The 13264-nt window shown below is 37.1% G+C and overlaps 1 protein-coding gene across 1 annotated transcript in view; it reads right to left on the minus strand.

Annotated features, from left to right (window-relative positions):
• Window positions 1–13264, minus strand: part of vipr2 (vasoactive intestinal peptide receptor 2) — a 37500-nt gene that overhangs the window by 10911 nt on the left and 13325 nt on the right. The window contains exon 4 of the mRNA XM_053342275.1: window positions 9528–9625. Coding sequence (XP_053198250.1) covers window positions 9528–9625 — 98 coding nt within the window. The remainder of the gene's footprint in view (window positions 1–9527; window positions 9626–13264) is intronic.

Raw genomic sequence — 13264 nt, forward strand, 5'->3', positions numbered from 1 at the left:
ACTTCTTTTTCCTCTTTCTTTTTTATGCAATTTACAGCTGTCTGTGGGTATGTGCAAACAATCTGACCTCAGTTTGACAGGGAAGTAGAGGCAATTTTGCAAAACGGCGCATTTAGTGGAGACTGAAGTTTTGGATTTAGACTTGCAGAGACCACTTTTACTTATGGTCATATCAAGTTCTGGAGCTTTCACCATGTTTATCACAGACATCAGACATCAGACATCGTAACAGTATGAAAATTACCAAAAACCCTTTAAAACCAGGTTAAAGACACAACTTTATATCCGAAGATCACAAAATGGCACCTTGTCTTGTCTGTTGAAGGTTCGTTGAAAACTATTCATGTGTGATTTAAAGTTTGACTCAGAGGGATGATGAAGATAATCAACCCTATCTGCTGTGTGTGAAGTGTGTGTGAGCCGAGTGCCAGAGGTGACGTCTGGTCTCAGCAGAATGTTTTCCAGACGGAAAACCTCCGTCTCTTCAACAGGAAACAAATAGAAGCTTCATCGAGAGTCAAAGAACGGGAATCCCACACCTGAGGGCTCTGGAGAGGATCACGAGCCAGCTGTGTGTCTGTCTCTGTGAGGGTATCAGGGCTGTTAAAATTCATCTTTATGTCGTGCTGTGATATGTGTGCAGTGTGTTATTTATTCGTCTCTGTTCTGGGTTACTCATTTTCGTTCAACCCCATTTTCCTCAGTTTGCTCCGTTCTTTTAGACTTTGCAAGTAAACAAAAACAAGCAAAACCATTTACAGTAAGTCAACTCACTGTCAGCAATCAGCAGACTCATACATCAGTGTCAGGAGTTGTATTAGAGGAACTGACATGATAAGAAACTATGAATCCATCAAAGGAGCTGCACTGCGACAGAAATAAAGGGGAAATGTTCGATGCAAAAAACTCCTTTCTAAAGCAAAGCATCCATGAATAAAATGAGGGGTAGCCATGTGACCGCCAGAGAGCTATTACAGAGAATACTACAACCTACATGTTCATTAAATCAGCTGCAACACATCATGATGCTGGACTGAGAGCTGCAGAAAAACCATGAACCAACTGTTTAAAATGGACTGAAATGTAGAAAGAAAGCTCACTAACTTGGCAGCCGTGGTGAGGATAATAGAATAGAATATTAATTTTGCACCAAATACCAAAATTACAGACTATAATTCAGATTAGGCACGTTTTTTTTTAATGTAACGTTTTCTCCTTCTTTTACTGTAGTGATTTGATTCAAAAGATCCTGAATAGTTTCGGCAAAGTTTCTTCTGATTTCTTGTGATGGATTCAAAACTGCAATACCAGTTTTAAATACAAAGATCAAACAGACTTTGCATGGATCTGATTTAAGTTGCAACTAATGATTCTTTTCAATATTGCATAACAAGTTTTTCTGATGAATTAAATGTTTAGAATATAAAATGTCCATCACAATTTCAGAGAACCAAAAATCCAATACCCAAATATATTAAATTTACTATGACCAGAAAAACTACAAAAATGTGGATCATTTTGTTTGATAAAATAACTAGATTTGCAGGTATTTACTTTACTTTACTTTATCTAAAATAACCAGATGGTAATACATCCAAACAAGTGTTTCTCCCCTTGTGAAGAAAGTCAGATTATCTGTTTGTGATGTTATAAATAGCAAAAATGGGGCTGAAGAGAAAAACTTCTTTTATTCTGAGACTGGGCTCATGCAGGTCACAAACAAAAAGCTGGCTGAGCCGAGGCAAAAACTGGATACAGGACAAGCATGAATAAATAGAGCCGAATGAACCATTTAAACAGAGAAGAGCAGCACAAACTGAGCAGAACAGAAGAGAGGATCCATGAAAACTGAAGTGCAAACCAAGACTTTAAAACAGACAGAACTAATAAATGAACGGGGAACAAATTACTTGATACAAGGGCAAGCTGGGAAGTGACTGGCTGGGGAAAAACACTGAGTGCAGGACAGGGCTGAAGGACAAGATGCAGGGCAGGTGCGGAGGGTAAAAAAATGGGCTGGAGAGAAGTGAAGGAACACAGCAAACAGAAAAGTAATAACCTAGAAAACACAATATAGCCACGTACAAGTTCTCATACTGAGCAAACACAGCAGATAACTTGAGCAAATAACTTCAGTACACAACAGTACAGTATGAGCTAAATAATCATATGAATGAACAAAACCTATGACCAAAAGTATAGACGTGCAGAAAACCAAAACAAACACACAAAGAGTCTAAATACTGACTTGTACGAAAGGTCTCATTAATTTTGTTTGTACCTTAAAGAAAATTCTACACTAATGCCACAAAGTTTCTTAAATGCCTCTTAAGAATAAACCAATTCATATGGGCACTTCCTGCATGACGCCCAAATTAAGCAATCTGACTCCGTGTGTCACCCATTTTTGAAAACCCAAACTATCTTTACACAAGCAAAAATAAATGTAATCTGTAAGAATGCAGCTACAGTTCAAGCCAAGTTGCAGTTATGGTTTATATGTGAAAGTTTATCAGATCAGTCTGCTGCATGTTTCTATACAAGGCAATACTGCATACACTGCTTCCTTATCTGTTTTCTGTGCAACAGCTAACATCTCCACGCTATCAGCAGTTTCAGCTGTCGTTCAGCCAGACAAAGAGCGTATTTATAAGTCAGCCTGCACTTCATCTTGGTGTAAGTTACAGTTTTAATGATCATAAACCAAGATATGAAGCTATTATCTAAACTATCATATGTGTGGTAGATTAGAAAAATATGATTGCAGTATGGACATCTCACATTACCAAAACCAGGTCTGAAACTGGAGCAAAACAAGCCAAATGTGTTCATGCTTACAGACACACAGAAAAGAAAAACAGCCCAGTGATGAGAAAATAAAGATACTATAAACAGAGAAATACAAGGATGTGACAGACATGTTGGAAGAAAGAAGAGGAAAAATATACACATGTACCCACAGGAGAGCAGTTTTAGATGTAAAATAAAGATGTGTTAAGAGTAGCTAGATTTCCCTCTACTAGAGAGTATTTAAGACCTCATTGAACTGTATGATATTTAGTATACACAGTCTATCTTTCTGAGAGTTTGAAGCACTTTAAAATTCAAATATCAGTTCAGCCAGACCAATTTTTCTCTTCTGTTTAGGAGAAATTAAGATTTTTATGATTGATTTTCCTTTTTTTGTCATTTAATTCCTTGTTTATTTGAACATTTTTTACACTACAAAAATACAGATACAGATGTTTGGACCTCACATGATTTCTAGCTCTTCTTTCCACTGATTTGTTGTAGCCTAAATTGACTTGTTAACTAAACTTGCTCATTTTTTTTGGCACTAACTTTGTATCACATTAAAAGTTATATTATTATGAATAATATGATGAATGGACTGCACTTATATAGCTCCTTTCTAGTCTTCCAACCACACAAAGAGGCAGCTGTGGCTCAGGAGGGAGAGCGATCGCCCTCCAATCTTCCAATTGGAAAGGTTCAGGTCCAATTGAAAGGTTCGATCCCCGGCTCCTCCAGTCCACATGTCGATGTGTCCTTGGGCAAGACACTTAACCCCAAATTGCTCCAGTTGCTGCGCCAACAGTGTATGAATGTGAATGAATGGTTAAATTCCCCCCCTGCGTCGTAGCTCCTGCCATCAGTGTATGAATGTGTGAATGGCATGTAATGTAAAGCGCTTTGAGTGGTCGCAAAGACTAGAAAGGCGCTATATAAGTACAGTCCATTCACCATTTACAAAGCACAACAACAAGCCACACCTGACCTATTCAAACACACACTCACACACTGATGGTGGCAAGATAACCACGCAGGGTGTTGGTGCAGCCATCGGGAGCAACAGGGTTTAATATCTTGCACAAAGACACTTCGACAGGTGGATTGGAGGAGTCGGATTAGTGGATGACCCGTTCTACCCCCTAAGCCACAGCCAGCCCAAACAACAACAGCAACCTGTCTATGAAGACAATCATGTCTGATCTTTTTTTGCATTTTTGTTACTAATTTAAAGCTATAATATGTAACCATTCTGCATTAAAATGTCTAAAAACAATTAGACATACTTTATGAATTTTGGTTAATCTTGTGCTTATATTATCCCAAATGTTTCCAAACATTTTAATCAGGCATTGTGGGTTTCATATGCATACTGTCCTCCATAAACTGTCATAAATTAATTTTTGTTTAGTTTCAAGCCACATTTTTACAATTAACTTTTAGATCTTGGTCATTTTTAAGTATGTCTATTAACTGAATGAAGGGTTTTAGTCATCCAACATCTGGATCTGAAGTTATCAGAGAAACAAGCTGAGTAAATGTTAGCTGCAGTTCAGCTTGTGTTTCTGCTGAACAACCTCAGAGAACACTGATTTTTGATGTGATACTGTTATTCACTGCTTTACCAGTTTACTGTTTCCTTGGGTTGTTATGGAGGATTTTATGTTTTTACTACAATAAATAACTCTTTAAATAATAGCTAAGTTTCCAATTCACCTAGAGAATCGACTGAAAAACCAACAATCTTATTTCTGTGTGTCGTAGGCCTCCGTTGTTATTAATAATTTTTTTTAAACTATTAAAAACACATTAATGAGTCATACTGTTGCACTGGGTGACATGTTCCTTCATCACCATGAACACACACTGTAGTTTATTTTGACTTAATCCCACACACACCGTCCTGCTGCCAGAAATACCAAATAGAGAGCACCAAATGTAGATTCATCCACCGCTGAACATGAAACTGTATATCGGTGAGCTGTTTTTTAAGATTTACATCAGCTGAGATAAGAGGAAAAGTCAGAAAGAGAGACTGATAATGCCTTTTCATGGGATTTCCTTTAGCATTTAGTTGCATGCATGAAACTGATAAAGATTTTTCAAAGATCAAAGTTTGTCTTCTTGGCCCAAAATTTCATTTTAATATTCATTTAAGTATCAATTAAAACCACCAGGAATCACACTTCTTTGTATATTATGAATGATTTGAGATTCAGACACAGAGATTTATATGACAGCTGCTTTAAAGAGACTTCCACTTTAATTTTGCAGAACAAGTCTATACAATAAAAAAAGTAAGTCACAGAGAGCAGGAGTGTGTGGCACGAACACAATAATGGCTCCGGATATTCTCTAAAACCTGCATATTACTCACTTGTTTAAAGCTCAGTACAAACCAAAGGGTCCTGGAATGCAGCCACGGACACAAGCAATAACTGAGAGGGTCAGAAAATAAGCTCCGTGGCATCACACGGGATGCTTCAAGGCACAAACGCACATAAATGCACACCAACACAGTAGACAGATAACACAGAAAGAAGGGAAATCTGTAGGAGGTGGCCCTTTTTCCTGCAACCACCTGCAACATTCACAGAGTCAGATATTCAGCTGTGCCATTCCACTTCATAATCCTCTGGAGAGTTGGCTGAAGGGTGAAAAAAAAAAAACCCTCCCAACTCCAGTTTACCTTCATCTTGTAAAAAAGCAGATATGGGAACAGACGAGGGCGGATTAGAGAGCAGAGAGTGCCATTTAAGCCAGTGTCTCGCCGCAGGTCTTCACAAAACATACAGTACATGCAGTTTGAAGGTTCAACCCAAATGCAACTGATGGCTCCTTTGGATTGGATGTGTTTATTTTTTTTATTTTTTTGACAAGGACTCATGAACTTTACCTGCAGTTCAAGCTATGATTCCTGGACTGTATTTCTGCTGATGGCACAAGAGCGAGAGAAAGGTGTTGATAGCATTGATGTCGTCAAAGAAAACTATAATGAAAATTAATTGATAACGCTTTTCCGCAACATAAATAAAACTAAATCTAAATAAAAGTAAATATTTGAATACAAAAACATTACAAAATGGAAGAAAATAAAGTGTTAGCCTCTAATATTAAGTAAATGTGTTGTGGCAGCTTTGCCTTTAAAACAGCAGCAATTCTCTTCAGTACACCTGCACATAGTGTTCTTCTTCTTATGTGGATTTAGCTACGTGGGGGCCAAACCACCTGCTGCAGGACTACTTGTTCTTCTTGTTGCTGAAGATAGTTCTTTATGACTCTTTCTGCATGTTTGGGCTCGCTGTTTGGGACCAACAGACAACTCCCTGATGATGTTGTATTATGGAGAAGAATTTAAAGATCTTAAATGGATAAAACTTTTGCACAGTACTGTATAATGTGAAAGACGGATGAAGGGCTATACTTATATATTTACCGCTGGTGCCCAAATATCTTTTTTTCAGAAGTTGATTTGATTGCTTGAGCGAGAGAAAATGAGGAGAGAGTAAAAACCAGCTGAGAGCGCAAAATAGTGAGCAAATGAGAGAAATAAAACTCAGATTATTCTCAGTTTGTTTCATGATGGAACAAAAATAAATAACTGTCAAACAATGAGAAGATGATTTCCCCTTTTCATTCATTCAGGAAATCAAACATCTGAGTCAAGCAACAGTAAATATAAAGAACAAGAGATGGCATGTTGTTGTTTACTCATGTATTAATACTGCCCCATCATTATATGTTTTAATATGTCATGGGTCCAATTTGCATGATCTAATTAGTTTCTCAGATGTGTTAAAAATTCAAACTGGAATGCACCACATGGACTTTTAGTTACTAGTTTAGTTCTAGAGATTAGTTTTTGATCAAAAAGCAGCTTTAGTTCATGAGTTTACTTCCTGGGAATATAACGTGAAAAGGGTTATGATAAAGTTATTTTCTGCTGCTTGTTATTTATTAAATGTCTAATCCTGCCATGACAGCTCTGACCTGCACAGTCACTCTTGTACTAATCTCTACAAATATATTCACAGTCACTTTCACTGAATTTATGGTAATAACTTATTCAAATTTGTTTTTTTTTCAGCAACAAAGCAAAACTTTTACATTTTGGTCCAATAAAGACATAAACTTTAGCGTGTCAAGAGGAAAAAGAGACAATTCTTCAATTCAAGTGTGATTCAAGTCTGATCATCAATCATCTTTATCATAAAAACACAAAAACATTCCTATTCTTTTCTTTCTTCTCACTCAAAGACGCATCTTCTAATATACCTGCCTCCAAATTTAACATCCTAACCTTTTTCAGTTTGAGATGCTAGAGCATTTCTCAAATGTGACCACAGTTCACAGTCCTGACCCCAAAGAGCGGCCAACTCTTTGCCCACTGACAGATTTCCCTAATTTTGAGGTGTATAAACACACACTTCAGATACACACAAACACACTAAGGATACAATGAAAGAGACGGATGATTTCACGGCGGTCTGAGGACAGAAAAGAGGAGCTGAGCTGAGAGATCAGATGGCGGTCAGAGATCTGTCAGCCAAAAAAACTCTCCCCTGTCTCTGTCCTCACATCTAACCTTCCTCTTCGTTTATCTCTGTCAGAGTGTCTTCCACGAACAGATAAACACACACAGGGGTGCTTGACACGCCACGCTGATATGATATCAGCCCTTCCCTTTACCATAGCGTGACAGCGGTCATGTCAAATTTATTAGGCTGATTAAAAGCTGTGATACAAGCAAAGTACAAATAAAACTTAGGGAATTAGTTTTAGTAAGTATTTTGTATTAGTAAGTATTTTGTTTGATTGATTTCAAAAAGGATAGTCAGCTCTATTTCAGGGACACTGATTTGTTTTTGGCTTTGACTCATCCAGAGCTAGTTGAGTCAGACCATGTTGACACTAACTTTGTAACTTTGTAAATGCATGTTTTTTGCTCTGTTTCTAAAGACTAAATGAGACTTTAATGGTGTTTTTACTCCTCTAAAAGCTGATCTTTTCCAAAACAGCCTCCAGAGTATGTAAATCTGAAAATGCCGACTTGGTGTTGTAGTGTTTCATTGGAAGAAGAAGAAATGAAAATAACAACTATGGCGGATGGCCTCATGCGAGTGTAATTCTCTTTAAATTTACTGTAGCTTTCTACTTCCTTTCTCTGGGTTGTTTTGACCCAGTTTCAGTGGTATTTTTTATTGTACCCAAACTGAAGCTTGTTATAATCTACTTTAACTCTTTTTATAAAACTTACATGTCACAGTTTGTTGTTGATTGTTGATAACTTGTGTATGTTCTGAATGTCGTATGCACATTGACTTTTAGTGACATTTGTGACAGTGTTTAACTAAACCCTCTGAATAACAGATTTGCTACTGGGTTAAGTTAACACAATGTTTTATTGGTGCTGTATTGGCCCCCAACTGATTAATCGATAATTAAAATAATCAGTTTTTCTGTCATACAGATTTTATGAACAGTTAAACCAGTTTGTGGCAGTTTTTTAACCAGTTTTTTAAACCAGATCACAGAAACACTGTTCATTTGAAAACTGGGCCTGTGGTTGATTTGTGATAAACCTCCACTGTAAAGCTTTCAAAGTGGGTCAAACAGAAATATGAACTTCTGTCTGCTCTACAGACTGCATATCAAGCACTTTCTATTCTGCTACGTGGGAGTTCACACGTAGTTCATACGTTTGTTCTTGTTAAAAACACAAATGGAAACCACTGTGTGGTCAAAGTGAGCGAGCAGCATTTACAGGTTATTGGTTTGACCTTTTTAACTCCAGCCCTGCCAACCTAAAGCTCCTGAAGCACACTGATAATCACATTAAATTCAATCAAAACCATCAGTTTAGTCTTCAAACAGCATGTTTACATGCATAGTTGTCTGTGTAGATGTTAATTACAGGCATGAAAACAACTGTACAATCCAAAAAATGTGGTAAATATTCATGAACACAAATAAGCATTTAAAACGTTTAATACAATTTAATATTGTTGGTTCCTGGTAATTCAAATAAATGAGCAAGTTCTTACAAGATGTATTGTCTCTACTTTCCCTATATTTTCTAAATTATAGTAAACTCATTAAATCAATGACCAACAACAAGCTTAATAATTGACAAATCATCAATTTTCAAGCAAACATGTCAAACATTTGCTGGTTCCAATGTGAAGATTTTTTGCTTAAGTAAAATGTGATTGTAATTTGAATGTAAATTAATTCAACCTTTATTTATAATATATAATATGTTTGTGGCAATGTATTTGATTTTGGAATGTTACAGTAGGAATTGGAGGCCTTTACTCTGTAGGAAATTGTGAGAGGCATCTATACATAACAACAAACTGATTAAGTTTTTTCTAGGAAAGCAAATTAACAGAAGTCATAAAACAAAACTTTTCTTTTTGCAGTAATGCAGACTAGTCCATTGACACTTAATCACTTGTGGAGGAACAATGAGCCTCCATCTGATGTCAAAAGCACATTTCCCACAACTTTATGTTTGTTTACGGGTGCATTTTCTGAATATGAAACTGCCCCCATAAACATCCGACCACAAACCTCATCCTTTCTTGCAGACAAACACTTCTGCATCATGCATACACTCATCGTTATCGTCATCATCATCATCTCATATCTGCGTCCACAGACACACGCAGTGCTAATATAACTTCATACACAAACACAGGAAGTGACTCCTGCAGAGGAGCAGGGGATTAACTCACCTCATTGGGTTCGTCTGTGATGTTTGAAAAGCAGGCGAAGGTGATGACGGGGTAGACATTTGACCAACCTTGCTCAGTACAGTTCCTGTTGACATGACCTGAGACAGACAGACACATAAGCGCGGAGATTTATATCACTAAAATGATCCATCCAATAGTCATTTAAATAAATCAATGTGCTACTTTAGTCCTAGATCATGACCTCTAGTGTAGAAAGTATAAATCTGAATCAAAATGACATAGTGGAATAAAACTTTCATGTCAACCTAACTGTAAATTCAAGGATCAGGATTGTATGACAGAAAAAAAAAGTAAGTAAAAAAGTTACAAATCCAAAATTAACACTAATACAGTCGATTCAGATTACAGCATTACACTGTTTTTATCTTGTTTCATCCAAAATGCTGCAAATACGTAAGACAGTTTGTTTTGTTTAAAAAAAGGCTAATTTAGGATTCATTTCAATTGATTCAGCTTGTTTCGGCAGCAACAGGGGTTTCCAATCTTGTAATAATCTACGATACATTGCCATGGCATCGACATCCAGCATTAGAGCCACACTGCGCCACTAATGTACTGTAGCTAAAAATGTTGTATAGCTTAGTAAAAACTTCTCTTTTGTCACCTAGAACTGTCACATCTGACTCTGGCTTCTCAATCTTTACTCATGCAGATAAAAGCGACATCTCCACCCTCTGAACTGGAAATGAAGTGCTCTCAACTTGATGGGTTACAGCTGTGAACATATTAAGTAGAAATGTTGGTGTAAATAAAGAGGAAGCATAGCAGGGGACTGGAATATTGGAAGTCCTCAGCTGTTGGCAGCAGTTGCAACAGATTGTGTTGCTAAACTGTAAATACACGTGATTTGCGCTCCACAGCGGAGTGTTTGCTAATGAGTCTGTTGGCCAGCTGACAGCTTGTTCACGTTAACTGAATTCCCGTAAAAGTGAGAGTGAAAGTGTTTTCAAGAAGAGACGATTTTTAGGACCAAATTTAAGCTAAATTGATCTAAATATTCAAAGTTTTCTGATTTTGTTTTGGGTAACCTAGAATGATCAGCAACTAAATAGTCGAGAAAATATTCACTTCTGACCCACAAACTGCAACATACAAGATCAGATATGTTTCCAAAGTAAACAAATCTAAGTACAGTGAAAACTTTTTAATCACTAAAACAACAAGCCCCTTTTAGACATACACCTTGTTATGTACATTTGCCAGTAATATGAGTAAACCAAAGGTCATATGCATGGTTATTACTAAAAGATATTAATTATAGCTGACCTTATTTTTGACCCTAACTATCATCCCTTGACATGCTTATCCTGACCCTAACCTTACTCGATTCCCAACAAGCTGCACCTAACCATAACCATAACATGTTGTGCCCTTATGTTGCATTCATGTCATGTCTGAGTTGATCGTTAAGTTCAAGTCATAATTACAACTGGGAAACTGGTATTTTTCTGACAGGTCCAATAAATATGATTTGGCAGTTAATTATGTAAATGTAACATTAAATTACAGCCGTTTCTTTGCAAACAGCTTCCTCCTGCGGCCCAAAATGACGTTATGAGAGTGTCGAGAGTGAGCCATTACAGTAAAGTTGCAGCCAGACAGCTAAACAATGAGCTGAAACTCACCATAAAGCTCCATTAAGCAAAAAACTGCAATACATTACACACTTACAATTTAGAGATTCGTATCATAAAGATATTGATTATAGCCACTTCACACTAAGCATCTGTAAATTCACAGTTGTGAATGTTTTAAATATGTAAATATTACACCATTAACAGCATTTCACAGTTTCTCTTTCATTAACAAACTGACAGCTAGATTCTGTTTCTATTCTATATTTCACAGCTGTCAGCAGAGCCAGAGCATGCACTTTTACATGCTGACAGACAGCAGAGTGAGAATATTTAATAGTCACGGTCTCAGTGAGTGACCTTTGATGTTAGAGCAGCAGTTGCTCTGATGTGGTGTGCTGATTACACGCCTCATCCATTAACTGGCTCGGCTTAATGCTTTCCATCTCAGCAGGGGGGGAGTGGGGAGGCAGGCCGCTGACAGATGCTGTGGAGGGAACTTGCAGAGAAAGTCGGCCAGCCCAGATGTTGTCAGCTGCCCCGCGAATAATTAGACTCATTAACAGAAAGAGCCCAAAGAGGAGGAAACAGAGCGAGGGAGAGGAGAAGATGCTTGTGGAAGAGAGTGAAGACGGACCAAACAAGAGGATGGACAGAAGTGGAAGAAAGATTCAGGATGATAAAAGAAATGAAAGAAAGCATGACAACAGCTTTAGTATCACTAACTTTTGACATTTTTTTGAAAATATAATACAACTTTTTTTTCCTACATATATCCTAAGGCTGTATACCTCTGCAATTTCGTTATTTTTGAAATGTTAAAACAATGTCATAACATTAAAGGGTTTTTTGTATTTTCACATATTTTTGTAAAATGAGGCTCAAAATTAGTATATTCTGAAAATCTATTTCTTATAGTCCACTGTCAGTTTCAGCCCTGTTTGTAAAAACATCATTCATATACAGTATAGACTGCTCCAAAAAAATCAAGGGAACACTTAAATCAGATCTCGATGAATTATTCAAGTTGAAAATCATTACTGATTTACATTGTATAATTTGTTGATAACAAAAATATTTTAACATAGAAAATAAAAGTAAAAAATTGAATTGAAAATCGAATTCAATTTGCAAGAATTTCATCACAGTAACTCAAGTCAGTAGTGTGTTTGGCACTGGGGCATCTCCTCCCAAACTTGTATCAGGGCATCAGTGGACAAATCTGAGGTGGTACTTGGCAGCATCAGATTCACGATACATAACGTCCCATAGGTGCTCAACTGGATTTAGGTCAGGAGAACGTGAGGGCCAGTCAATGGCATCAATGCCTTCGTCATCCAGGAACGGATTTAATTAATTTAATCTGGATTTGAAAAAAGCGCTGCCAGTGAACATAATCAATTGTTTCTTTTCAAGTTAATCCTGGCCAAATTGATTGACATGCACTGGAGCATATTTTATTGCACCACGTCATAATCATTGAGCATTTACAGGTGCTAAACACATTGTCTGTGTCACAACATACTGTTATAATTGTAATAAAAAATATTCACGAAGAAAAAAGCACAGTTAAAAATAGTTTTTAAATATTTCTCTGACATTTGCCAGAGACACATTTCCACCATTTAGTATTAAAACTCATTTTTTCTTTTGAGTACTTTAAGCTGAACTTCCTTCAATATTTTTGAGACAAATACGTTAACCATTTCAATATATCTTTCCTGTCTTAAAGATTTTAGTCTGTAATAAAACTTTAAGGAAATTGGTTCAGTTTTCATTAAAAATATTTAGACAGAATGACTGAATGAGTGAAAGTGAAGGTGAGGAAGGTCAAGACTGCAAAGTCAGAGAGGGGGCTGATGGGAGCGGAAAAGGAAGCAGAGGGAAGGAAAGGAGAAAGAGGGATGAAAGACATGCCAGGTTGTAATGTGCACAGATAAGAGAGGATGAAGAAGATCAAAGGCAGACAGATGAAAGGTGATCAACATGTTGGATGGAGCCAAATTAATCGAATGAAAGGCGAGAGATTGTCAAACGAGAGGCTGAAAGGAAGGAAGAGTCTGGCTGAGGTCGAGGCTTCGGACACAACAGTCAGTACAGACTCTGGTGGTTCAGTTCAGGGCAGAGATGCATGCAGGCAAT

Source organism: Scomber japonicus, chromosome 21 (genome assembly GCF_027409825.1).
Source record: "Scomber japonicus isolate fScoJap1 chromosome 21, fScoJap1.pri, whole genome shotgun sequence".
NCBI lineage: Eukaryota > Metazoa > Chordata > Actinopteri > Scombriformes > Scombridae > Scomber > Scomber japonicus.